The sequence below is a fragment of the Leptidea sinapis genome, chromosome 34 (assembly GCF_905404315.1).
Source record: "Leptidea sinapis chromosome 34, ilLepSina1.1, whole genome shotgun sequence".
Taxonomy (NCBI): domain Eukaryota; kingdom Metazoa; phylum Arthropoda; class Insecta; order Lepidoptera; family Pieridae; genus Leptidea; species Leptidea sinapis.
Window position 1 is genome coordinate 6,246,967 of NC_066298.1, and position 27,558 is coordinate 6,274,524.

The window sequence follows — 27,558 nt, forward strand, 5'->3', positions numbered from 1 at the left end:
ACAACACAACATGTGATGATTGAATAGTTCAAGTACAACTTTCGAGGACTTAATATTTTTGTAAACAATATTAAGAAAACAAAACAATTAAATGTTGAATCTCCTGAATGTAAAACCTCGATAACTGGATTGACTAATTATTAAGTACACTTACTCAAACAAGGAAAATGTCGTTCAAAGTGGCTATAAGAAGTTTTAAAACTCTGAGTTATGTAGGAAGTTACAAGAAAATTAGAGAACGGAATTTAAAGTAAGTTAGCTTTTTACTAGCATAATACAAATGTGGTATATATATCTTTATAATGAATAATACGATAGTACTTTGACATAATAGTAACAAGTAAAATTTAATGTATTCAATATGTAATAATAGCCGGTCCGGTTTATGTTATCAGTCACCAAACTTTTGATTACTTTTATCAGATAAACTAATGACACCATCCAAACTAATTAATATTCGGCCTAAGCAAATTAATAGAGCAAGAAATAAAAAGAAACAAATTTTCTTTGTTATAATATAATTATATTTTTTGGTCAAGGCTAATCTATTTAAATTATTGGCATGCTATTTAAATTTTTTAAGGTTTTATTGTGCGGCAGTAATTGGTGCAGGTTACATGGCATATCAGCAACACAAAAATAGTAGTGCAGATATGAAAGAGTTATTACAATTAAAAAATTATATGGCTGAGCCTGTTACACCCATTAGTCAACTAGAAAAAAATCCTAATGATATGAAAACACAAATGGAATTGTTAATAATGAGGATACAGGCTGAATTCTGCCGAGCATTGGAGAAGGAGGAGGATGAGGTGAGTAGATTATGATTATTCTGTTTACAATGGTGATTCAAAATAGTACCTAGTGCTTTTTGATATTACACAGGGAAATAAATAGCGTCTATTTACAATACAGGCATTACATATACTCATATATCCCAGTGGCTAGTGGGTTCGAATCCTGGTAGGTGCAACATTTATATGATAAATAAGTATGTTTGTTGTTGAGTCATGGATGTTTGATTGTATTTATCCACATACGACTGATGGCAATTTGTGAGTAACCCACTCTCATAGAGATCAAAGTTACTCTGTATTTTTAAAGATATTTTTGAAGAAAAAATAGTTCTTTAAGTACTTCCAGTTTTAACCATTACCTTAAGTGAAAAGTAAGTACTTTGGGCATGTTCCACCAAACCAAAACTACATGGAATGACTCATCCATGGAACTTCATGAGGTTGGTCACCTACATGTTGGTCAAACCTGATAAAGGCTGCGACACAAACCACCATAGTCCAATGTTCCTGTAACGCTGAAGATTGTGGCAAGTGGAGGTGCATTGCAAGGACTGTATCATCCATCATAGTTACATCTTGTGTGTACCTACAGTCTCATCATGCAACACGACCACTCTGTCAAGAGTGAATGACTAAGGAGGAGTAACGCTGAAAATCGTGGCAAGTGGAAGTGCCTTGCGAGGGCTGCATCATCCATCATAGATACATCTCGTGTGTACCTACAGTCTCATCATGTAACCACAACCACTCTGTCAAGAGTGAACTACTAAGGAGGAATTAAGTGAAAAATTAAAAACAATAACATTAAAAACTCTTGTAGAATTTCAATTTCAAATTCATTTCTACATGTGCATTATAATTAATATGGTTGTTTAAATGCATTTCAAAAAACAAAGTAAAATAATTTTATCAATATATATGGCAACATTCATTATTAATATAGCTGCTTTTTAAAATCATTTTAAATATTATGGAAAACAATAAAATGATTTTTTTATGCACTCCATAATACATGACAGATGACAGATTAATTAATATTATTAATTATTATTTAATCATTATAAGACTACTCCCAGGTTGATTGATGATTCATAAGCTGTACAGTGGACGTGAGTGAAGTGAAGTGAATTTGAATTTAATCAAAATTGAAAATTCTCAAAAATTTATAATATAAATGTTGAAAATCCATATCTGATGTCCAGTCCTATGCTCTCTTCTCTCTTTTACATTTTAAATTTTTTTTTATGTTATCGAACCATTTTTTAAAACATGAGGACCACAGATCTGAAGGCATGTTTTCTACATGCTGATTGAACTCTATTACTGCCTCTTCGGACTTGGTAAAAGTGAAACCTCAAATCTTTGATTTTGGGGAAAATACAGAAATCGCAGGGTGCTAATTTGGAGCTATGTGCAGGTTGGGTGCCGAGTTGTACTTTTTCGGAAGCTTAAAATGACTTAGATTTGTTGGCCATGTGTCAAGAAGCATTGTCATGATGTAGAAGAACACGGCTTTTTGGTCGTCTTTCTTGAAATTTTTTTAACACCCTGGGTAAACAAATGGTAGAATATTGCATTAACACTCTTTTGATCTTCAAGTGGAATTGTGCAGCTGGGACCCGTATCTGAGAAAAAAAATCCGATCAGCACCATTCCACGTGAGCGCGCTTTTGCTCCACTGTCAGTTCATGAGGGATCCAACGACAACAAAGTTTCCGAACTTTCAATTCTCTGTATAAAATTTTCTGAATTTGGCTCGTACCAATCCCCAATTGTCCTCTAATCGGGTTTTCTTCAATAAGCCGCTTAACTGTAGCTACATTTTATTCGTTGACGGCAGTTGAAGGAGGCCCTTGACGAAATCGTCATGTAAAGAAACCTGACCTCTCTCAAATTTAGCAAACCATCGTCTCACGGTGCTCAAGCAAGGTGCTTCTCTCTCAAAAGCGTTTGAAGACGAGCGGCACAGTCTTACAGAGAGACAGAACTTTTAAAATCATAGAAAATTATCGCTCTAAAATCTTTTCGATTTAATTCCATTTTCGTTGAGTACGTAGAACTTTGATGTGTGATAAAAAACACAAAACTATTTCCCCGCCAATTGTTTTTTTATTACTGAGAAGGTTGCAACGTTTCAAAAAATATAACATTCGAAATTCAAATAGTTCCGATTAGCTAGAAGTGCAAAACTTTTAGTGTGCCCCATGTATCCTTACTTTTGGATAGACCTTCATTTTGTTAATATTTCTTTTATACTAGATTAAGACACACCACAAAACAGAAAAAACTAGTAGAAGTGGCATCATGTCATTTTACTATGGAATGGTTGCCGGCCTTTAAGGAAGGTGTACGCGCTTTTCTTGAAGGTACCCATGTCGTATCGTCCCGGAAACACCGCACAAGGAAGCTCATTCCACAGCTTCGTGGTGCGAGGAAGAAAGCTCCTTGAAAACCGCACTGTGGAGGACCGCCACACATCCAGATGGTGGGGATGATATCGTAACTTGTGGCGTGTCGTGCGAAGGTGAAATTCGGCGGCAGGAATCAGGTTGAACAGCTCTTCGGAACACTCCCCGTGATAAATGCGGTAGAAGACACACATTGAAGCGACGTCTCTACGCAACGCCAAGTGATCCAGCCGTTCCAGAGTACTGGGTCCCCGACAATTCGAGCTGCTCTGCGTTGCACGCGGTCAAATGGATCGAGCTGATACTGGGGTGCGCCAGACCAGAGATGACAGCAATACTCCATGTGAGGCCGGACCTGCGCTTTGTAGAGCGCTAGAATGTGGGCCGGCTTGAAGTATTGCCGTGCTCTATTTATGACGCCCAGTTTCTTTGAAGCCAGTTTGGCTTTGCCCTCCAGATGGCCACGGAATTGGCAATTGCTCGAGATTTTGAGACCCAGTATTCCGATACTAGGCGAGGCTTTAAGGGAAGTGTTCTCGAAGAGGGGTGATACGGCAAATGGGGTTTTTTTAGTGGTAAACGCGCAAACTTGAGTCTTCTGGGGGTTAAATTGGACAAGGTTCAACTTACCCCATTCCGCGACCTTCTCGAGAGAGGACTCGATAGAAGACACAAGTTTCTCCCGGCACTGGTCGACGTTTTCCCGAGAGAGACCTGCATGGCCCGTGTATACGGCATCACCAGTGCTGTCGTCTGCATAGCAATGCATGTTGGCGGTGTCCAACATATCATTGATATGCAGAAGAAACAGCGTGGGAGATAGCACACAGCCTTGGGGCACTCCAGCGTTCACGGGCTTGGGATTCGAGCAATAACCGTCGACAACGACCTGTATGCTGCGCCCAGTGAGGAAGCTGGAGGTCCACTTGCATAAGCTCTCGGGAAGCCCAAATGATGGAAGTTTTGCGAGGAGCGCCTTGTGCCATACACGATCAAAGGCCTTCGCTATATCCAGACCAACTGCCAGGCCTTCCCCCTTGCTTTCAATAGCCGCCGCCCATCTATGTGTTAGGTATACTAGAAGATCGCCAGTCGACCGACCATGGCGAAAGCCGTACTGCCGGTCGTTGATCAACTGGTGACCCTCAAGGTATACCAAGAGCTGGCGGTTAATTATGCTCTCCATGATTTTGGAGAGTAGGGAGGTAATAGCAATAGGCCTGTAGTTTGCCGGATCCGAACTGTCTCCTTTTTTTGGGATCGGATGGACAAGGGCTGACTTCCATGAATCAGGGACTACGCCTTTTGAATAAGAGTGCCGGAATAAACGCGTTAGCACCGGCGTCAACTCAGGGGCACACGTTCTAAGCACGACTGGAGAAATGCCATCCGGCCCGCTCGACTTCCTGACGTCCAACGAAAACAGAGCTCGCCTAACAGTTTTCTGTCGGAACTGTACTTCAGGCATGGAGCTCTGACACCGCGGCATGGTCGGCGGTGTTTTTCCGTTGTCGTCAAGAGTCGAGTTGGAGGCAAAAAGAGTGCACAGGAGATCGGCTTTCTCTTTTGCCGTATGGGCCAGGGTGTCATTCCTCATGTGCAACGGCGGCATGGACGGCTGGTTGAAGTTACCAAGAGCAGCTTTCGACAACGACCAGAACTTGCGTGTTCCGGTCGGGTAACTGGAAAGCTGCTCACCAATTTTGACGACGTGCTTCGATTTCGCACGGGCGATTTGCCGCTTAAAAAATCTGGAGGCACGGTTATATTTCCTCTTTAGAACTTTGCAGTTCGGATCCTTTGAGCCCAGCGCCGCAACCCAAGTTCGATACGCCTGTTTTTTGCAGTCAGATGCTGCTTTAACTGACGCATCGAACCAGGGCTGTGATCTGCCACCGATCGGTACTACAGAGCTTGGTATAAAAATATCCATGCCCTGCAGTATCACATCGGCTACTGCAACGGCGCAGGCACTAGGATCATCCGAAGGGAAACAAACCCTGCCCCAAGGGTAGGATGCAAAAAAGGAACGCATCCTATCCCAATCTGCTGACTTGTAGTGCCAAACGCGGCGGGTCGCTGGTGGTCTGCGACGTTGGCGTCGGATAGGCACTACACTCCTGACCAGGCAATGGTCGGACGTTCCGAGAGGGGCGTCGACAGAGACCTGGTAACCATCGGGATGTGTAGTCAGCAGAAGATCTAATAAGGACGGCATGTGGCTATCCACATCCGGGAGCCGCGTAAAATTTCGAACTTAATACAATTACGCTAATCTCATATTCTTAAAGTGATTATGACAACCTCAGAATTTATTCTTAAATTGCGAAAAATAACATATAAAAACTTGAAGTAATAGGCACTCTGTAACCATAGATTTGACTTCTGTCAAAATACCTAGTGTTGTACGAAAATGAATAAACATAACGATAAGTTAGTGAAAACTATAAATGATGTAATCAGGGTTGATAAAGTATTTGACAAATAACAAAACGTAGTAAGCTAAAATAATAATAGGCCAATATTTTTTCTAAAGTATAGTTTTATTTAAAAGGATGGCCAATATTTAGCTCAATTCAAATAAAATCAAGACAGCGTACACGAATATAGTCTTGGAAAGTTACAATAACAATATTATATTTACCTGGGAAGCAATATACGCATGAAACATAGTTTTTTTAAATAAGTATTCATCGTTATTTTGTATAAACCCAGAGGTAATGCTTCTTCCATATGTTATGCGCGTGCGGAAAGAAAATTTCCAAAACAAGCAGTAACGGATGATTAATAAAAAGAGAAGAGAGCAATAAAGTACTGATGAAGTATTAATATTCTTGTTAGTCTTATGATATATGATATTCTATATTATGATGTAGGTACATATGCTACAATGATGGCAAACATTCCCAGAATTCATGGTTTTCGATCAATTTTAAAAAATACGTCATAGAATTGTAAACAATTCTATGACGTATTTTCTCTGCACTGTCCACTAGTAACAAAATAAATTAGTTTTGCACAAACTGTCACTTTACTGGCACTTATAGGGTACCTAGTGAGGCGCGCGAAATAGTTTGAAAAGGTGTCATTTTCATGCTATAATTTCAAGGATTAATAAGTCAAAAAGTAACTCATGAATTGATGAACAATGAAAGCTTCCTATTTACTTTGCCTAATTATATATGTAGATGCAATATATATAAAAGTTTTTTATACTTGTGTCATAGTCAAAAGAAAATATTTGTCACTATAGGGTATTTTTTTTTTATTGACACACTTTTACACAAATTATCTTGACCCAAACTAGGCATAGCCTGTACTATGGGTACAAGACAATGATATATTTAATACAATATACTTACTCACACATACATAAATAAATACACACATCCATGACTCGGAAACAAACATCCATAGTCATCATATAAATGATTGCACCTACCGGGATTCGAACCCGGGACCTCTAGCTTAGTAGTCAGGGTCACTAACCATTCGGCTATATCGGTCGTCTATATGCAACCGTCTACTGGCATATGTAAATCATGCTAGGTTATAGGTATGTTAAGGGTTTTTAGTAGCAGTCCCTTTAATCTCTTATGTCTCTTTTTTTTTCGAAAAGACTAAAAAACAGACTTAAACTCACTTTTTTAAGAATGCTATGGATAAAATATATCGCCCTAAATAAAAGTGTGTGGCCCCAGTGATAAATGAAATTCAGTACTTAGAATGTGATAGATTCAAAAAAGTGGACAAAGGAAAATACCAAATTAGTCAACATGCTGGAATGAAAAGTCACATTAATAATCGAAAAATAAAACATTTATTTCTTGAACTATATCTTGAAAAAAAATGCCATGAAGGATGGCAATGCATGCAATATCAATGCATAAGATACTTCCATCATAATACGTAATAGGTAATATGTAGGTATATAATAATTACTAATTAAGCAGCTGACCCAGCAAACGCCGTATTGCCATATAAAGTAATTAGAAAAAATCAATTATTAAATTAAAGTTTGTTTTTTACCTCCTGTGAAAGATATAAATATTCTAATTAGTTATTCATTTTAAACTATTCTTTCAATTTGATTTCTGAACGACAAGGGACACATCAATGGAAAAACAAAGTTGTTGTTTTTATTTAATACCGGGCATTTTCATATTTATTCGCCTTTTAAACCTTCTCTGGACTTCCACAAATAATTCAAGACCAAAATTGGCCAAATCGGTCCAGCCGTTCTCCAGTTTTAGCGAGACTAACGAACAGCCATTCATTTTTATATATATAGATAAAAATAGTTTAATATAATCCATAAAGAATAGTTTAGGACTCGAGCCAGTCTTGTGTGGTCTCATGGGGTATAATGCATGACATTGACGTGTCACAAGGTCATGTCTTGTTATCATCTGTCAAACTTCATTTTCTAATTACTAACTAATCACTAAGTAATATTGCGGTGACATTTTGTGTTTTGGTTGTAGGCATGGCTGGATGAGAAAATTGATGAGGATTTAGATTATGACGGAGACATGTTTGTCCCACATCCGGTATGAATCTAATTATTTCTTTTGTTTTATGTAACTGCTTGCTAACATTGAATACTATTAGGGATCTCTCAGTTAACTTACGCGCTGTACATGTTATTTCTTGTTATACACATAAAGATATTAAAAAGATATTAAATAAATAATTAACTCTTCGGTTGCTCTGTTTTGTTGGAACTATTGTATGGTGTGAAGCTCTAGGTGCCAATAAACTGGCGAATTATTGACACAATATAACGAGTGTGATATTGAATTTCGACGAAGCGATTATTTAGACAAGACACTAGTTTGACTATTACAATCAATGACGTTCTATACATATATTGTATAGACAATTCACGTCACAAAAAAACAAAGCCGAAATATGGCACATGCCACTAATAAGACCATAATAATCTTCGATTGTTATACATTTCTGCGTTTACTCCAGTTGTTTAAAATATTATTGGTCAATAGGCAGCAATGTAAACATTTTTTCAGTTTATGCTGCGTATTTTCAATTTAGAACCCGATTTGGACAAAGACAGCAGTGGAGTAGCAGTTAAATATTTTTCTAAACTCTGACGAGGAAACAGGGTTGCTAAGATAAGCTGGGATAAGGCGATCGTTTTCTATGTTTATTTATTAGTTTGTGTGTGCATTGGTACTTCTTAACGCTCTAAATAAATGGATTTGGATCTAATAAGTTAAGGTAACCTATAATGAGAGAAACAAACACTCAATTATAATATTTTATTTACATCAAATAATTCGGTAAACTGGTTATTAAAATGTTAAGTTCGCTGAAATAAAATTAATTTGTTAAAATTTGTCTTTTCGACTTAGACATCTTTTCCAGGGTATCTTTTTGGCATTTGTAATGTAGGCGGACATCAACATATCTTTGTATGACAGCTTTTGTCAAATTATAAATGTGGCTAAATTGGACTTTTGTGTGTGCGTGTTTTGACTAAATATATTGACTTTCGAAAGAGATTATAATATTTTCATTATTAAAAAAAGTTTTATCATAAGTTTTGAGCACGAATTTTTAAACGCTTAAATCCTTAAATAAATTTAGTGGTGATAATATATAAATCAGCCTCAAGGAAATGAGTCGAGCAAATGACACTCGACTTACTTGGTTTGTAAAATTCTTCACTACTCTCTCTTGCTACCGACTGGCGGCAATTCTCTTTCATCTCGTGTACGGAAAAGTTGAAAAATAGTAGCTTTTACAGATTTGCGGTATAAATAAGTATTATCACAAGGAAACGATACGTCTGTGATACAGTTTAAATAGCACTAGTTTGTAACTGTTCACATTCACCGGCAATGACTTTCTTTTCTGTACACAAAATAAAATACTTCTAATCATTGTTCACTGAGCCTTTAAAAAAAAGAGCGACTCTATCGGCAGTTACTTTCTGTACACAAAGTACTATATTGCTAATCATTGTTCGCCGGGCCTTTAAAAAAAGAGGGTCTCTATAGTTTTAATTTCTTACTGTGTACTGGTTACATACTTTCATCTGTCTGATTCTGACAAGCGGGAGCGAAAGGGATGTGAATGCTTACTGATTATCAAATAAGTCTAAGGCCACATTTGTATGTGATCAAATTGCTTGTAGCGTCACAATGTAAATAAATTGAATGCTAACAATTCCTAATTTAAGGTCTTTGCTCATAATAGGAAGCCAAATTCCTGGTGGACAGATGGACTCGCAAGGAAGGCGGGGGAGGGATCACCTGCGTGCTCCAGGACGGCAGAGTGTTTGAGAAGGCTGGTGTCAACATATCTGTTGTGTCTGGAACCTTGCCACCAGCGGCTGTGCAGCAAATGAAAACCAGGTATGTAACCAGGCACTACCGGGTATCGGACATAAAAAAAATATTAAATTGACATAGTATGACAATGTGTAGACTCGTTTGCGAAGTCCTAATTAAGCCGACGTTTTAAAGGGGTCAAAAATCCTATTTTTTACCAGAATTTAATAGAAATTTAATACATAGATCGTACAGCTCTCTTGTACATAATCTGAAAATTTTTATTAATGAGGGTACTGTATAAAAGTCTAATATAAATTACAGAGGCAAGAACTTTGACAGCCAAGAGCTGCCGTTCTTCGCAGCCGGAGTCAGCGCGGTCATCCACCCCCGTAACCCCATGGTGCCCACTATACACTTCAATTATAGATATTTCGAAGTTACCGATAAGAACGGTAAGTACTCTCTAGGATAGTTGTTTTAATATGATCACTGGGTAGACTTGTCTACGATATCCCTACTCGATAAAAGCCGGTCGGTCTTTCTACGATTTGAGACATTCTACTGCCTACTTAGCTACGATATAAAAATATATAAATATCCTTGGTGTGTTTAGTTATTTTTAGGTGATTGTAAAAACCATCATGGAAGTCTTAAGCCATATGGCCTCAATACAGCTTCCCAAGGAGTAGGTCTCAAAATGAACATGGACACCCGTAGCAGTTGGGACTGTACCTACTCTCGAAATCTTTAATGAGTACCTACGTCTACCTTGGAAAAAATAATCCAGTTTGTCAGGTCCAATTTCGGGAAGAAGGTCACTCGCCTATTCCAACTCGGATGGGCAGCTTTCGGGAAGCTCCGTAAAATCTTCTTATCCAAAATACCACAGTGTCTGAAGACGAAGGTTTTTAACCAATGTGTGTTGCCAGTGATGACATACGGAACGCAGACGTGGTTGCTAACTTTGGGCCTTATGAGGAAGCAGATTGTCGCTCAGAGGGCAATGGAGATGGCTATGCTCGGAGTTTCTCTGCGAGATCGAAACAGAAATGAGGAGATCCGTAGGAGAACCAAAGTCACTGGCATAGCCCAGATGGTTGCGAAACTAAAGTGGCATTGGGCAGGGCACATAGCTCGACGGACAGATGGCCGTTGGGGCAGTAAAGTCCTCGAATGGCGATTACGTACACGCGGCGAAGACGTAATGTTGTTAGGCCCCCCACAAGATGGACCGACGATCTGGTCAAGATTGCTGGAATAACCAATCGTTGAGGGCAGCGAAGGACCGATCATCTTGGCGATTTTTGGGGGAGGCCTTTATCCAGCAGTGGACGTCTTCCGGCTGAAATGATGATGATGATTTATGTGAAAATATGGCAAATGTCATCGGGCATAACGCACCCTATAATAAATTCTCCCTAATAATATTATTATTAATGTTATAATCTTAAATTCACTAAATAATAAGATTCACCTATATAGTTGCACCCATTCTTCTTAAGCCTAAAGCATTGTACTCAATTGGTGGTTTATTCTGACTCTAATAAGTAGTTATCCAATCTCTTTTTTAAATGTAAACACATCCTTGTGTATATGAGGGGCCGCAAATCTTATACAGTAATAAAATGGATTTATTTTAAATTTTGTACATTAGGGTAGTTATAGCTATAAAGGTGGTTTCTATGCTATCCACTTTGTCGTAGCTCGCCACCAGATGGCGTTACAGTACATTAATTTTACACCATTAAACCTCTGGTGGTGATATGCCTCCAAGAGTGTATTGGAAATTTGTTACTATTTTATAAATATATTTACGTGACAATGAATGCACCTGAATATTTATCAAACTATAAGAATGAGTTAGAGCGCTTTCGCACTTCGTCCGATCCGTACCCGTAAAAAACGACCCGGTGTAGTGTTGTAGAACTATTTCTATCGGTTGGCGTAAAGAAATCGAATGACAGAAGCCGGATCTAGTGCGTTAACTACCATAGAAATAGTTCTAAGACTACCTCGGACCGTGTTTTCACGGATACGGATCGGACGTAGTGCAGAAGCGCTCTTACAGCGAAGCGTAGCCGGGCTTCGCCAGTATTGATTATAAATATATACAATTATATAATGATGACGTCAGGAGTGCAGTGGTGGTTCGGAGGCGGCACGGACCTCACGCCCTACTACCTCAACGAGGAGGACGCCACGCACTTCCACCTCACGCTGAAGCACGCCTGCGATGCGCACGACAAAACCTACTACGGCAGGTAAAACTATGTCAAAATAACATGAGTGTTCAATATTGAATGTTAAAAGAATCATTAAGAGAAAAATTTAAAGAAATAAACATTTTGACTGTTGCTTCTCAATGAATTCTTTATAATGTTCTACATGTTCATAAGCACATTGAGGAATGTGCTAGAAACTGTGACAATCATAATGTTAACACTAGGAACAAACATAAACTACTACTCGGTTAAGTTGAGTTAGTAAGTCTTTTATTGGGCGATGTATATGCTTCTACAATATGATCCCAGAAAATATACAATACAAATGTGTTACGAAATTTAAATGAATTGTTAAAAAACGTTTATGTGGGAAAGGTTATTATAGCATAAACGATTTTCTTAATGATACCACAGACTGGGCATGTAGCCAGCTCTTTCATTATAAATGTTTATTGTACGATATTATATTGTAATCCATATTTTTATTTAAAAAAAAGCCCTCTGTGTTTCTTGCTCCCGTTCTTCTCAGGCCTGAGGCAGTCTATTTTGAATGGGTGGTAGTTTTTGACGTTCATTAAGTGATTTTGAATAAAAATATTTGAATGTGGATCTTATAATGCTCTGACTTCAATACATCAATGTGTTAAATGTTAAGTCTCCTTTAGGCGCGCGAAGCATTTATGTTTTGGGTATTGTATGAGACTGTCACTCTCGGCTATTTAATGCTAACTCGGGTAAAATCGGCTCGAGTCCCGCTCACCGTGATCAGTCAGAGCAAAATTATATATATATTAGATTTTATTACTTTATGAACAGACCAAATACAGTTTTAAGTATTTCATGTTATTATATAAGTATGAGATGTATAGAAACTTTTCACCTAAATGGTATGTTCTGATCAGGGGGCGTGAATTGGTTTTCCAGCGCGATAGGCCAACTAGCCACATTGGGATTAATATAAAAAAAATTTGTTCCTGTTATAAGGATATAAGTTCACTTACCAACATTTTTCTGCCGTTCTGTCAGATTGGTCGTGTTTTTAGCAAGATTTGCCAAATTATGCAAGTAAATAACGTAAATAAACACTACTGGCATATATATATATCGCGTAACGATAAACTTACTGGTTGGGTGTTCAATAGAAGTTCGATTATAGAATAAAAGAACTAAATTTATCTGAATTATCTTGAAATCTAGTGTAGGTATATTAATTAGACTCCCAAATATGGTAGGTAGGCTATGCCTATTGGCATATATGGAATCCACGCCCCTGGTTCTGATCAGTCTGAGGACTCATCTGAGCGCTGCCGGCCTTTTCAATGGGTAATCAAACTGCATAAGGAATAAAGAGGTTCAGCCTTCTAATTTGCTCACGGTTGATCCCCAACGTTGGATGAAAAAAGAGTAACGAGCTCTTCGGTACACTGGGAGTGACTTCTATCCCAATAATCATGTCACATAACGAAGCCACGTCTCTAAGCAGTGCAAGTTAAACGAGCCGTTCACAGAGCACTGGGTCCCTGACAATTCCAGCAGTTCTTTGCACGTAGTCAAATGGTTCGAGCTGATGCTGGATGGGGAGGAGATGGGGTGCGCCAGACCTGAGATGACAGCAATACTCCGTATGTGGCCGGACATTAGTGTGGGGTATAGAGCGCTAGAATGTGGGCCGGCTTGAAGTATTGCCGTATTATATATTAGGACAGTAGGATTATGTTATGAAAATATCGCCATTGATAATCCATTGGTGCAATTGTAAAGTTAATCAGACGGCTTCAAGTTGATCGAAATAACTTCGAAATATTCCAATACATCGCTGTAGTTCGCTAAGCATCGTGTTGAAATGCTTTTTGGTGTTGTGATCTCAGATTCAAGAAATGGTGCGACGATTACTTCTCGATACCTCACCGGGGGGAGCGGCGCGGCGTGGGGGGGATATTCTTCGACGACATCGACTCTCCCGATCAGACCAGCGCGTTCAACTTTGTGACTTCGTGCGCTGAGGCTGTCATACCCAGTTACATACCCATAGGTAAGTTAACTATTCGTTGTAAGACGCAGAGTACCTAGGGAGTAAAAGATAATCAACTCTACTTACAAATATTGAGAATTAACATCCAAGTCGCTATTGGCAATCGTAAAGTTAGATTCTCTAGATTCTGGATTGACCAACTATGGGCGGTACCCGGCCATGAGTAGTAGTAGCCGACGACCTGTATAGCCGAGTGGCTAGCGGTCCTACCTACTTAGCTAGAGGTCCCGGGTTCGAATCCCGGTAAGTGCAAGCATTTATATGATGGATATGTTTGTTTCCGAGTCATGGATGTTTAAATGTATTTATGTATGTTTATATGAATTTATGTATGTTTAAGTAAGTATATTGTATTAAATATATCATTGTTTTGTAACCCATAACACAGGCTATATATGCTTAACATGGGGCAAGATAATTTGTGTAAAAAGTGTGTCAATATTATTATTATATTATTATGAGTAGGTACATCCGAATTACTCTGAGGGAGAGATATGGCGACAATTTGATAACACTTCATTACAACCGCGACTTTTTTATGGATATATGAAATAGTATCTTATGCAACTGTTGTATAATGAGTGTCAAAAAACACGAGTGGCGTGGGTTGCGATGAATAACGCCACGAGCGAGAGTGATGATGAGAGTTTTTTGGCTGTTTTTACGTCACACTATATTTTATGGCCTGACTCAAGAGTCTGCAAATCCTCTCTGATCATGTTAACGGTCGAGCTATATGTTTACCACAGTTCAGAAGCACAAGGACGATGCGTACGGGTACCACGAGCGCCAGTGGCAGCTGCTGAGGCGTGGCCGCTACGTGGAGTTCAACCTGATCTATGACCGAGGCACCAAGTTCGGCCTGTTCACGCCCGAGGCGCGATACGAGTCCATCCTTATGTCGCTGCCATTGAACGCTGTGAGTGTAAATTACCCACAAGTGTAACTGAATTATCAATATATAAATATTAGTTTTTTTATTCACCTGTTGTGTAATAAGGGGTATTAATACACGAATGTGGATTAATAGTATCACATGAGTGTTTTAATACCTAATTATCAACAGTTGCATACAAGACTTTATCTACACCCATAATATGAATCCTCTATAAAAGGTTCTGAAACAGTTAACTTACTGCTAACATTAAAAAAGCCAGCCCTAGTAACATTATTATCCTAAGGAGTGTTATTATGAAAATGGATCTTTACAACACTCGTTTGGATGATGTAATGGTTATTAGGACATTGGGTGTTTTAATGTTCGCAATAAGCTAACTGTTTTATAATCTTTAATAGAGGATTTAAAGCACGGGTGTAGATAAAAATCATTTATTAAACGCAGACTCGTGTCGAAGGCTTACTACAATCTTTTTTTTTTTTATTAGGTTCACTAAACGGGATACACTCTTAATGTTGTATAAAACAGAAAAATATGTTAACATGTTGGGGCGAGTGCCTCTTTCTGGAAGTGAACACAGCATGCTTTTAAATGTGTTCTAGATTTTATATAAAACTAAAAACATTAACTAAAGCTAGATGAACACAATTCAACCCCACAGTCCCCAAGCCAATAATCCGCTTTTTCTAGCAGAAGTCTTCTGAAGCTAGGGACTGACGGATTGAATATGTCTACCTTCTGACAGACTTACCTTATACAGAGAACAAATGCGATATAAACTAGAATGTTGACCATAATTTGTGCGTGTTGAGGGTAGACTGAACGTTTTCCTATTAATAATACGGCTGCAGTGCCGTGGGACAGCCAAGGTAATTTTACTCAATAAAAGAGGACTGTCTATGTGGCCATGAATCAGTTTGTGTAAAAAGACAAGGTCTGACACTTTCCTACGCTGTACAAGAGACGTCATGCCAAAATGCACAAGTCTAGATTCGTAGCAGATTACTTGAATATGAGAGATGATATAAGAATTTCGACTGCACCTGCTCTAACCTCTTAATATGAACTTTGTAAGAAGGGTTCCACACTGGACTGCAATACTCTAAAAGACTACGCACGTAGCTGTTAAAAAGTATCTTCGACACATCAGGGTCGTTGAAAAATTTAGTTTGTCTAATCACAAAACCTGAAAGACTTGATGCCTTTTTGGAAATGTAGTCAATGTGCTCTCTAAAATCTAATTTTGTGTCAACCATGACGCCTAAATCTCGCATTGTAAAAACTTCTGTTAGTGGACACGCATTTATGAAGTAAGTAAGTAGTGAAGAATTGCGTTTTCGAGAAAAGTTTAAGTAAAAACATTTTGAGGAATTTAAAGCCATCCTATTACTAACACACCAATCGCAGATCGTATCAAGATCACTTTGTAATATGATCGTATCTTCTGTAGATTTAATTTCACGATAAATTTTTAAGTCGTCTGCAAACATTTGAAATTTGGATTTTAATTTAGTCGCTAGATCGTTCACAATGACCAAGAAAAAAAGGGGCCCCAAATGGGAGCCCTGTGGAACCCCTGATGGCACGGCTCTTGAAATTGACTTAAAGCCATCTTTACAATTTGGGAACGGTTCTGCAAATAGGATTCGCACCACCGCAGTAGAGAGCCACATATTCCTGCGTGACCAAGTTTTTCTATGAGCATTACGTGGTCAACCACATCGAAGGCTTTTGATAAATCAGTGTAAATAGCATGCAATTCGTGACCATCTGTGAAAGCTTGAGTAATGTCACTAACAAAATCCACAAGATTCGATGTAGTTGATCTACCAGGTAGAAATCCATGCTTTTGGGGTATGAGCAAGGGTTTAAGGTGGAAAAAAATATTTTTCTGAACGAGTAATTCAAACAGCTTACCGATTGCAGACAAAATTGAGATGGGCCGGTAGTTAGTAATATCTCCAGGATCTCCCTTCTTGTGAATGGGACTGATGTGCGCAACCTTCCATCTTGAGGGAAAAGTTCCACATAGTAAAGACTTATTGAAAATGATTCGTAACGGCTCAGCCAATTTTGTGCCACAGGCCTTTAAGAAACTTGGAGGTATAGAATCTGGGCCAGGACCTTTATTTGCATCTAGGCTTTTGAGCGCTGATATGACATCTGAGTCTGTGAAACGACATAAACTAAGTGACATGTGGCATTCGACGATTTCATTGTGTTTAGTTCTTGGGTTTGGGTCATGCTCATAGGTTGAGTGAAAGTATTCTGAAAAAAAATTGGCAATCTGCTGGCCACCTTGAACGCTTTGATCTAAGTAAGTCATTACATCCGGTATGTCGCTGCTATTTGATCGTAGAGATTTTATGAAAGACCAAAAGTATTTAGGATCCTATTAATGATTACTTAAACGATATTACAAAATGGAATTAAATAGTGTTATAGTTGTTACTTTTTATAAATGTTATGGTTCAACCTTATGTTATTTTGTTATTTGTAATTAGCATGTATTTAAATTGTATTTTTAGTGCTTTACGTTGACGAGCAATCTGTTGATTTTATGTCAATAAAGTATTTAAGAATCATTGATGCGTGATCGAAACGATTCAGACATGTCACCGTGGAATCAACTGTCAGAAGTTGTAGTCAAAAATAGCGTTGACTGGCAATGAGGACTTCAGCTAAAACTACATTCAATAATTTCACAAAAAAAAATTTAAAACAATATTTTATGAACGATGCGGGGCACGAACCCACGACCTCTGGCGTTCCGTGCCTGTGCTCCCCCAACTGAGCTAACCGTTCGAGTGACGTATCGATATAAAATCTTGTATGCTTTGTTCAACTCTCAGGTTGTTTCGTCTACAGGATCTACTTTACAGTTGATAACCTGCTCAACCCCAATATTTGCATATTAGGAAATTGACTTGAGATGTCGCTCTCTGTAAATCTAAACAAAATTTTATTTGTGTTTTAATCCTATCACTTTAAAAACATATCAAATTATTTAATAATTATCAAACAGACATAACAATAATAGACACTTTTATACATAAGGTAAGAAGAAACCCTTAATTTTGAAACACTGTAGTCGACCCAGTTTTGTTATCTAAACAGTTTGTTATTTTAAGTGATATGCCTCGCTTCTGGGATTACATATTATTATACAAAATATTTAATTAGTACCAAAATTTATGGACGATGCGAGACTCGAACCCGCGTCTCACCCCTACATAGAGCCACAACCTAAAAATTTAAGAAGCCATAGCTAGATTTACAATCCATGCGTCACTCGGGTTCCGTCCGAGTGCTCTTACCAACTGAGCCAACCACCCGAGTGACGCATTGATCGTAAATCTTGGTGATGTCTTGTTAAACTCTCAGTTAAACAAAATTTGTACAGTTTTGTTATAAAGTCCATAAAAAAATCAAATTAAATAAAAAAAAAATATATTATAACTTAATGACGAAATGTAATTCTCTCTGTTTTATAGTTGTTAGTTGTTACTATTTTTCTGTAACAGCAATTCAGAAAAATTCTTGCTAACGTAAAAATAATATTTACACTAACATAGTTTATGGGTATGTTCCGATATGCACCGCGAGCTCTTCTCAGTGCTATCGCTGTAGAAAAATTGGTTCTATTATGGACTGATATTCTACTGTGAGCATTAACGTTTTCGAGGTAAGGTACTCGCAGTACTTTGATCACGTGATCAGTCAAAACCACTCGAGTACCTAACGTTTTTTAAACAATACCTACAGTTTAATCCCAAATAATTTTAATTTGACATACTAACGAATAACCAATATACGAAATTGACGTAACATTACTGTACAGTGGTCGCAGTGCATATTGGAACATACCCTAAGAGCTACATGAAATTCAGCGCTTGGTTACATTTCATTTACGTTTAAATTTATTTCGAATTTTAGTGTGAATAACGAATGGTAATATTATTATAAATTAATCCTGTATTTATGTTCTGCGACCGAGCCAACACTCATAGAGCAGTCGTAATGACTTTGGACCATTAAAAAAATCTGTCTATAACCAATTAAAAGTTTCTACGACTACGGGGACTATATTATGGTTAATGAGTAAAATATGAAGGATATCTTCCATGATTTTATCTACCGTGCAAATTTGATGTATGAATGAAATAAAGACACGACCCATAAAATACACCAATAACATAATATAACTGCTAGTATATAGTAGAGATGAAACGGATAGCAGTTGGGCTGGATATCGGATACCGGATATTCGGCCCACACGGCTTGGTGTAACGAATACACAAACACAGACTTGCGTAGGCGGCGCGCGAACGATCGAGTAGACTCGGTTAGATTCGGTTGAGAGAAGCGAAACCGCTTGCTACCTCTCAATGCACAGAAATTAGTATTTATCCACCATAATTTGCCTTTAGTGCAGTATGAGTACTAATTAATTAATATTTTTCTATTACATTCATTTACTATGGTGTGATTAAAAATTTACAACTAAAACTAATTATATTTCTTAAGTGATACTTAAACTAACTAAATAAAGCAAATAATTACTTAAAAATATATTTTTTATACAGATTTTTTTTAATTCGGCCTGATGCCTATCCGGCCGAATAGTAGGTAGTTTTCCGGTATTCGGCCGGATAGTATTAAGGTCGCCGGATAGGCCGGATACCGGATAGTTACCGGATATCCGTTTCATCTCTAGTACATAGTCTTTCACAAATTTATAATAACTTCCCATGTACGTATAAAAATAAATAAAAATATGCCACAAAAGCCTAAACCTGATTACTATGTTTCTTTTTTCAGAAATGGGAATACATGCACACACCCAAGCCAAATTCAGCTGAGGAGAAGCTAATGAAGGTATTGAAAGAGCCCCGGGACTGGCTTCACTTGGAACAGGCTCGACAAGTGGCTTAGTTTGAGCTTGACTCATTGACATTGACTGGTGTGGGATTATGTTATCACAAAAGAAATATTATTATTATATATAAATTATTCAAATGTTTTATATAGTTTTTTATTTTTTGCTTATAAAACCATTTTCAATAATAATGGGCACCCAAAAAATTTTTTTTTGTACATGTAAATCTAAAATTTCAGATTCAATTAATTAGAAACAATAGTCTACTTACTGAGAAGTAAAATGACCTCGTCCAAAGCACTCCACGAAGAATTATTTTTCAAATTCAAATATTTTTTATTCAAAATAGGATGTGACATCACTTATTGAAAGTCAAAAACTACGACCCATTCCAAAACGAATGCCTCAGACCTGAGAAGAATGGGCGCAACAAACTCAGCGGGCTTTTTTTTCATCGAATAAATATGTTTACAAAGTAATATTGTACAATAAAACTTATTATTTAGTAGCCTGAGGGCGGTCACTCCATTCCCAATTTGTGGTATCATTAAGAAAGTCATTTATGTTATAGTAACCTTTACCACACAAACGTTTTTTGAGAATTCTTTTGAATAACGTAATAAGTACTTTTGTTTTGAACATTTTCTGGGATCTTGTTGTAAAAGCATATAGATCGCCCCACAAAAGACTTACTAACTCGACTTAGCCGAGTAGTAGGCATCATAAGTTTATGTCTGCTCTTGATTATGGTTATGACAGTTTCTGGCATATTCACTTATGTGCCTATGAACATACATTACATTATCAAGAATATATTGAGAAGCAACAGTCAGGTTGTTAATTTCTTTGAATTTTGCTCTCAGTGATTCTTTAGGACCTAGGTTATAAATAGCGCGAATAGCCCTCTTCTACAGCACAAATATTGTATTAATATCGGCAGCGCTGCCCTATAGCAATATACCATAGGACATAATACTATGGAAATAACTAAAGTATACTAGTCGAGTACATACAAAAATAAGTTTCATTAAAAAAGTACAAGTTCAAAAAATTATTTTAAGAAATGCAAATAATTTAATTTATCAAGCACCAAGAACTAATTACGGTAAGAAAAATATGTACGAAGGCGTACAATTATATAATTAGCTGACATAAAAAATACACAATCTTTACAAACTTATAAAAAACTCCTGAATTAATTATTATAATTGGTATTGAATTAATATTATTTAATACTAATAACATACGCAACTATAAAAATAAATTCAAAACTTACGGAAATATACATATATATTTACTATACATATCTACTTTAAATGCTATCCCTACTCTTCTACATGAGATAAAATACATACACGTATTTAGTGTCATCCAAAAAAAATATATAAATATAAAAAAAAATATATCAAACTATTCTTACCCCGACGTGCCATTCCGTATCTAGTAGCTCTTAATGCATGTGTTGATCATGTAGAAGAGTTTACGCGGTTTAATAAGATACCTACTGTTTATATTGTTTTATCATGTAAGTGAATATGTTCTGTTCTTAACCATTAAATGTAATGGCAGAGGCCCAAAAGCATTAAATTCTTTCATCAATAAATAAGAATAAAAGAGAAAACCAAGAATGTGGTAAAACGTACCAAGTGTTTATTTTTTAATGTAGGTATAATATCATTATAAAATTATAAAATGATTGTAAAATGTATAAAATTTCACTTGATAAAATAATAAAATTATAACACGGACGTGTAAAAAAAGGACTCCGCGCCGTGATATTAGCAAGTGAAGCACCGTTATGCTAGTGTGTGTGCGATTACGGGGGATACTAGTTACACAATTTTTTGTCCCTACCTACCTAGTGTGTTGCAGCCGGAGCCTCCCTCTGGGGAGCTCACTCCCCAAGTCAAGCGTGCGTAAAGATTTACTTCAAAGATTCTGCCTATTCTTATCGTAATGGTGATAAAGATAATGTAACAAAATACCTATATTTTTTTGATTCTTAAATAATTAATGATTTTAACTTATGGAACTCTCGTCTTTTAGCTGTAGATAATCGAATTATATTAAAATACAAATTTTACATTATAGGTACTTTTTAATCTTGGCAAGGAAAAACTTTCACTTGTCAGTCTGACTTTGTGATTTTTTAATTTATTTAGTGGCACGGGATGCAAGTCCATTGGCCACTAAATTGCCTTGTGATTTATGACAAAAATGCTGCCAAGCTATAAGGATTACCCAAATTTTGAGCAACATTAGTATAATGTTACGTTTTGAAAAATATACAGCGTAATATCATGAAACATTATCACTAGGCTTAGAGGTTTACCAGTTTCTTTAAATAATCGTTGAAGCATTAAAGTTAATAATCTTCAGTTTTTGGGTGATTAACAAGCCAAAGCATATGCCACTCATTGAATTGAATCTTGGAAGTAGCTAGTTATTCTACCAGATTTTGTTTATTATACTTTGCATTCTATATTAACAAAGTAGGTATTTTACTTCTCTCATTGGTATAAAGAACATTGAATTCTTTCAATGAGTTTTATTTTTTAGTAGCTGACCGGCAAGCGTTGTTTTTTAATATAATTAATTATTAGAGTTAGAACGTTTCTTCGACATTGCTACATTACCTTATTTTTCTAAAATAAACGTAGCCTTATCCTTAAGGAGTAACTTATCCTTATTACATTAGGTACTTGCCAATAAATTTCAGAGATTACATGGAACAAAGAGACAGACAGAAATTGTAAAAAATGTTATTTTAGTGTAAGTACCGTATATACATTCACATACATGAAGTAAAAAACGGTTATTTCAATATTACAAACAGACACTCCAATTTTATTTATATGTATAGACATAAATGGAGGATTAGTGGTTCCTACAGGGCTACAAGAGTATAGCGTTGAGAATCTTCAATAAAACGAACCGGGCTTGATTGATTTGTAAAATATAATGAATATTAAAAAAATATATTATCACGTAAGTAAATTGTATTCCATATAGTTCATTCGGAAGACAGATTATACTATCTACAAATAGAAATAAATTACTACCTTCTACTGTCAGTAATTAGCTGTCAATAATCTGAAGCTGTCCCAATATACCCGACAAGTCATTCTTATCGCATTATATTGGGACGCGTGAATTGCAATTTCCATACAAATTTCTATCGCTGGTAAGCTATACGTCCTCCCATTGACAGGCAGCGTGTACGGATAAGGTGAGTTGCTGTCGATTAGTCTATTGAGACAGAAAAGTCAACGACAGTTACGATTTTTAACTCAAGTAAGAGCTAGACTGAATATTGGGAATGGCCGTAAGAGAAGAACGAGGATGAAACTCTAAGGTTGCTCTTTTCAAAACAGAATGGTATTTTAGAGACTGAGCGTTTGTGTAAACTCGCGTCGATGCTCGATCGGCGGATGTCAATGAGCACTCACTCCTGTTGCTCATTGATTAAAACTGAATGAATAGTAATGTACGTTACAAGTTATATATTAAACATTTATATTAATTGATGATATTGATTGTGTCGTGGTTAGGTATAGCTACAGTATTACAAGTTCTTATTTTCAATTAAATTTACAAATAATTTCAATTACGATATAATATGCGAAGTGATGCAAGAAAAATACTCAAACGTTAATTACTAAATGCCTCACACGAGTTAGACAAAAAAATGTAAATTAATAAGTAAAAACATATGTATAATTATTGAGTACATACTTATAGTACAATACAGTAGATGCATCAATCTACACATACAGAAAATAAAGGCATTATGCGAGCTTTATATTAGTTATAATATAAACAACATATAATTCCCGGTGAGAGGATCATCCAGCTACGTCACAAGTAGTGCCCGTTCACGAGCATGACGCCTGGACCAGCCATCGTCTCCCTCGGCCATATTTTAGGGAAGGGAACGACCTGCCCCACATCGCCACCACAAGCAGTGGCATTGTGCGAGCATGACGATGCCTTTCACGAGAACTCTACCAAATAACAAAAGATAATGTTCCTTTACATATTATATTGTGCAATATGCGTCTACTTGACCATTTTGTTTCAATTAACATAAAATAACTTATAGCTTATTTTAATACTTATAGCTGCTGCATACGTATATAAATATATAATTTACCTTATAACAGTTACATTATTAAATAATTCAATTTGTATGCCACTATATCACTAATATCATATCCTATCATATTGTACCATAACAATCTGAAAGTGTTAACTGTGATATGATATGTAATTTGGCAACATTGACCTATGGATAAATTTTGTTCGTCAAAAGCAGTAGGTACTGACAGTTCATTCTTCGTGTTTTTATTTTGTGTTTATTTAGAATTTTCATGAAATGTGATTCATTCTATGTGTGATTTGAAGCTGCTATGGTTTCGGTATATCCTTTTGGTGCTTTTAACTTTGTATGTTAAATAAATTATGCATAATATAAGTATTGAAAGTGGCGCGCGTAACGGATGCATTCCTTTACCGTAAAAGTAACGACGAATCGTGATGTTATTGCAAATTGGGGCCGGGTAGTGTTAAAAAGATGCCTTTCAAGCTAAAGTTAAAGAAGACCCGTCAGTACAATGTAGCGTCCAAGAGTTTATTTGTAATAAGCGTAGAACTTCTTGACGGTGGTGTAGCAGACTGCACCCTTTCCGTAGATAGTACAGGTCAGGAGTGCCTCGACAACGTCTGTCAGAGACAAGCTATAAATCAACCTGAGCTATTCGGTCTTCGCTACGTGAACCGGAGTCAGCAGTCACGATGGGTCCAATTGGATCGACCTCTGAAACGCCAGCTCGAGAAATACGCGTCATCACATCAACTGTACCTGCGTGTGATGTACTACGTTATATCCGGAACGAGTTTGATTACCGATGAAGTTACACGATACCACTACTTCCTACAGTTGAAGAATGATCTGGTGGAAGGGCGGATAATATGTGACTGTCAGCAGGCAGTAGTGCTAGCTTCATACAGCAGACAGGCTGAATATGGAAATCATGACCGGGAGAGGCACACAGTTGAATATTTAAAGAATTTGTTGATGTTTCCAAAACAAATGTTGGACAATGGACAGATAATAGACAGCAGTAGCTTGCCGGAGACTGGAAGGCTAGAATGGCTGACAGCTGCTGTGATTCAGCATCACATGTCCTTGCACAACATGTCCCAGGTAAATTCCAATTCCACTTTTGAATATAATAGTTATCAAACTTTGAATACAAAGTTTAAATCAAAAACTGTCTTCCTGAAATATCAGAAACTAGTAGTCTAAGTATTAAATAACATAATTTGGATTTTGTATCATTCTGCTCAACTTTACTCAACTCTGCAGTTTACTGAGACTGTGGAAAAATACTAGAGAGATTAAGTCTCACCTATCAGTCACCTCACCTTCTACTCACAAAGACTTACTCAATTTTGTATTATTTATCTTGATCCAGACGTTAGGAGGAGATCACTAACATATGCAGGAGAATTATATGTGCCAGCCATTTAGGAGGAGTTCACTGTCAACACACATGCAGAATTGTGTATGTGTGTACGTCAATTGTGAATCTTAACCATCCTTGAATCCACTTGAACACACACACAGAAAGATTAATTCAAATAGTCTAGCCAATTAGGAGGAGTTCACCGTCTACACACATACAGAAGAATTATATATACAGTATGGACTGCATACCTATGAAATAAATAAAAGTATAATTAATACTAGTCCACAGAACTATCACAAAATTAATTATAATTAAAAACATTAAATTGAAAAAGTAATACTTTCAAACAAAATAAATATTTAAATAAATGTGCTAACAGTGAATACTACTGTACAGTCAATGTACATTTACCTCTGGATCATCGGCTTCACCTTTGATTTGTTTGATTATTTGCAACGCAATAAAAGTTCACTACATTCATTCTTATGAACACTTTTGTATTTCGGTATAAATGAACTGAACTTCAAATTCAATATTGTGCATCTTGTTTTATCTTCAAAAAGAAGAACCTCACCCTTATATGCAAAGGTCGAAGAAAAAATAAATGTCAACCGTAAAAAGCAATAATAATAAACAAACTTAAAAACACAATTTACACATGTAGGTACGTAAAGTCAAATAGTTGTTAGTGTCGATTTCAGCTTGATTCCTTCGAAAGTCAAACACATAATCTATTGGCCAAGAAGACTTGCAATACACTGATCACTGATGAGTAATGACAACTGGTGAACATTCAAATAACGAAGAAAATAAGTCTTTAATAGGGAATACCTCACAATTATAATTTATCAATCCTCTTTTACACTTATTACTTAGCAACCATTACGAAATACCTATCCAAGGCTAGGATACAATATTTTTGTGTTATTCGAATGTTATAATAATTTTAACAAATTATAAATTTAATGAACTTTTAAAAAGTATTTTTTTACGATTAAACTTACGAAACTACTGTTTTCTGAGTTGTGAGTGACTACAACGGGTTTTTGATGTGGCAGAGTCATGGTGTCGTCCTGTGATGACAGTACGCTCACAACACAACAAACTTGAATTGTCAGGGATCCAGTCTCTGTGAACAGCTTTTCCGAACAACTGCCTGACCTGATTCCTGCCGCCGAATTAAACTTTCGCACGACTCGCCACAAATTAAGATATCATTTCCACCATCAGGATGTCAGGCGTTCCCTTACAGTGCCTTTTTCAAAGAAATTTCTTCCTTGATATCTTTAAAATCAGCCTGTACACCTTTCTAAAATCCCGGCAACGCTCCTGTGATTCCTTTGGTGTTGTAAGAGAATGTGGGCGGCGGTGATCAATTAATATCAGGTGTCCCATACGCTCATTTATCCGTTTAAAAAAACCTGAGTAGCATCGGGTAAGTTGGTACGGTTTTTAAAAATTAGATTGCTTTGTAATAATGTAATGCTTGCATTTCATGTAAGACATTAAAACATGTTATTGTTTATTTCTACTTTATTTATAATTATTATCTGTTTACTATTTAAACAAAAGAAAAATAATTTAAATACTTAGTGTGTAATATTTTAAGGGTTTTTTTACGATATTTCTAGAAAAACTGTGCGCTAAGTATTTAAAGTAAAATAGCTTTTTGGATCGGGTATTAATCTATATTATTAAGCTATTTATCGATAGATTGTGTCTTACCCTAAGCCCGTTCGGGTTCTTTCGCTTGCAGACGATCCGACTCGTTTGCAGTCACCTCGCGAAGCGAACAGGCAACATCGCTTCTGTTCTGTCCGACAAACTGTCTTTAAACTTGATGCGCGCGGGGTGGCAATATGGCACATTTTGATATGCAAAGATTCGAGTTCATTGAACCATTGACCCAGTGACACAATTATTATACAGCATGTTGATATTGGCTCAAAATTAAAAGTCTACATTTTGACCTAATTAATGCACCGTTTTCGTTCAAGTTTTGTGTATCGTCGGCAAATGCTATAACAAGTATGTGGCTACATTTAATTCATAAAAGCAAAATACATACTGTATATACTATATAAAATTCTCGTGTCATTGTGTTAAACTTTGAACTCCTCCGAAACGGCTTGACCGATTCTCATGAATTTTTGAGTGCATATTGGAAAACATCTATTTTTCATCCCCTTAAATGTTAAGGGTGGTCCACACGAAATTTTATTTTTTTGACATTTTTTTTAATTTCTTTTTTGATTATGAGTCAGCATTAAAAAATACATACAACTTCAAATTTTCAACCATCTACGATCAACAGTTACTTTTGTATCGCGATTTTAATATCGGCAATACAATGTTTACTGGGTCAGCTAGTAAATATATAATATGCTTGCAATTACATTATATCTCATCAACCACACCTGTTCAAGTTACAAGTATTTGGCACCGGGAAGTCTAAGTCTCAAAGCTTGCTGAATAGCTGGTATTCTGCTGTATTTGTTTATGGGGCAACGCTGATATTAATACAATATTTGTGCTGCAGAAGAGGGCTATTCGCG

The 27,558-nt window shown here is 36.7% G+C and overlaps 2 protein-coding genes across 4 annotated transcripts in view; both read left to right on the forward strand.

The window, feature by feature from the left end:
* Position 1: 1 nt before the first annotated feature.
* Positions 2-19,679, forward strand: LOC126974954 (oxygen-dependent coproporphyrinogen-III oxidase). 2 transcript variants are annotated; one of them, XM_050822716.1, is made up of 9 exons: positions 2-250; positions 584-812; positions 7,690-7,755; positions 9,425-9,582; positions 9,823-9,953; positions 11,636-11,762; positions 13,592-13,755; positions 14,505-14,674; positions 19,475-19,679. In XM_050822716.1, the coding sequence occupies exons 1-9, from the start codon at positions 168-170 to the stop codon at positions 19,586-19,588; spliced, it is 1,242 nt and encodes a 413-aa protein (XP_050678673.1). In that variant the 5' UTR covers positions 2-167; the 3' UTR covers positions 19,589-19,679. The 2 variants fall into 2 exon arrangements, with proteins under 2 accessions (XP_050678673.1, XP_050678674.1); XM_050822717.1 differs by lacking the exon at positions 7,690-7,755 and having other exon boundaries at positions 3-250.
* A 4,172-nt stretch (positions 19,680-23,851) lies between these two features.
* LOC126974909 (tyrosine-protein phosphatase non-receptor type 21) overlaps positions 23,852-27,558 on the forward strand; it is a 33,254-nt gene continuing 29,547 nt past the window's right edge. For both annotated transcript variants that reach the window (XR_007731592.1, XM_050822637.1), the window contains exon 1: positions 23,852-24,738. Coding sequence is in view for 1 of the 2 variants with exons in the window: in XM_050822637.1 (XP_050678594.1) it covers positions 24,106-24,738 (633 nt within the window). In the remaining variant the exon portion in view is untranslated. The remainder of the gene's footprint in view (positions 24,739-27,558) is intronic.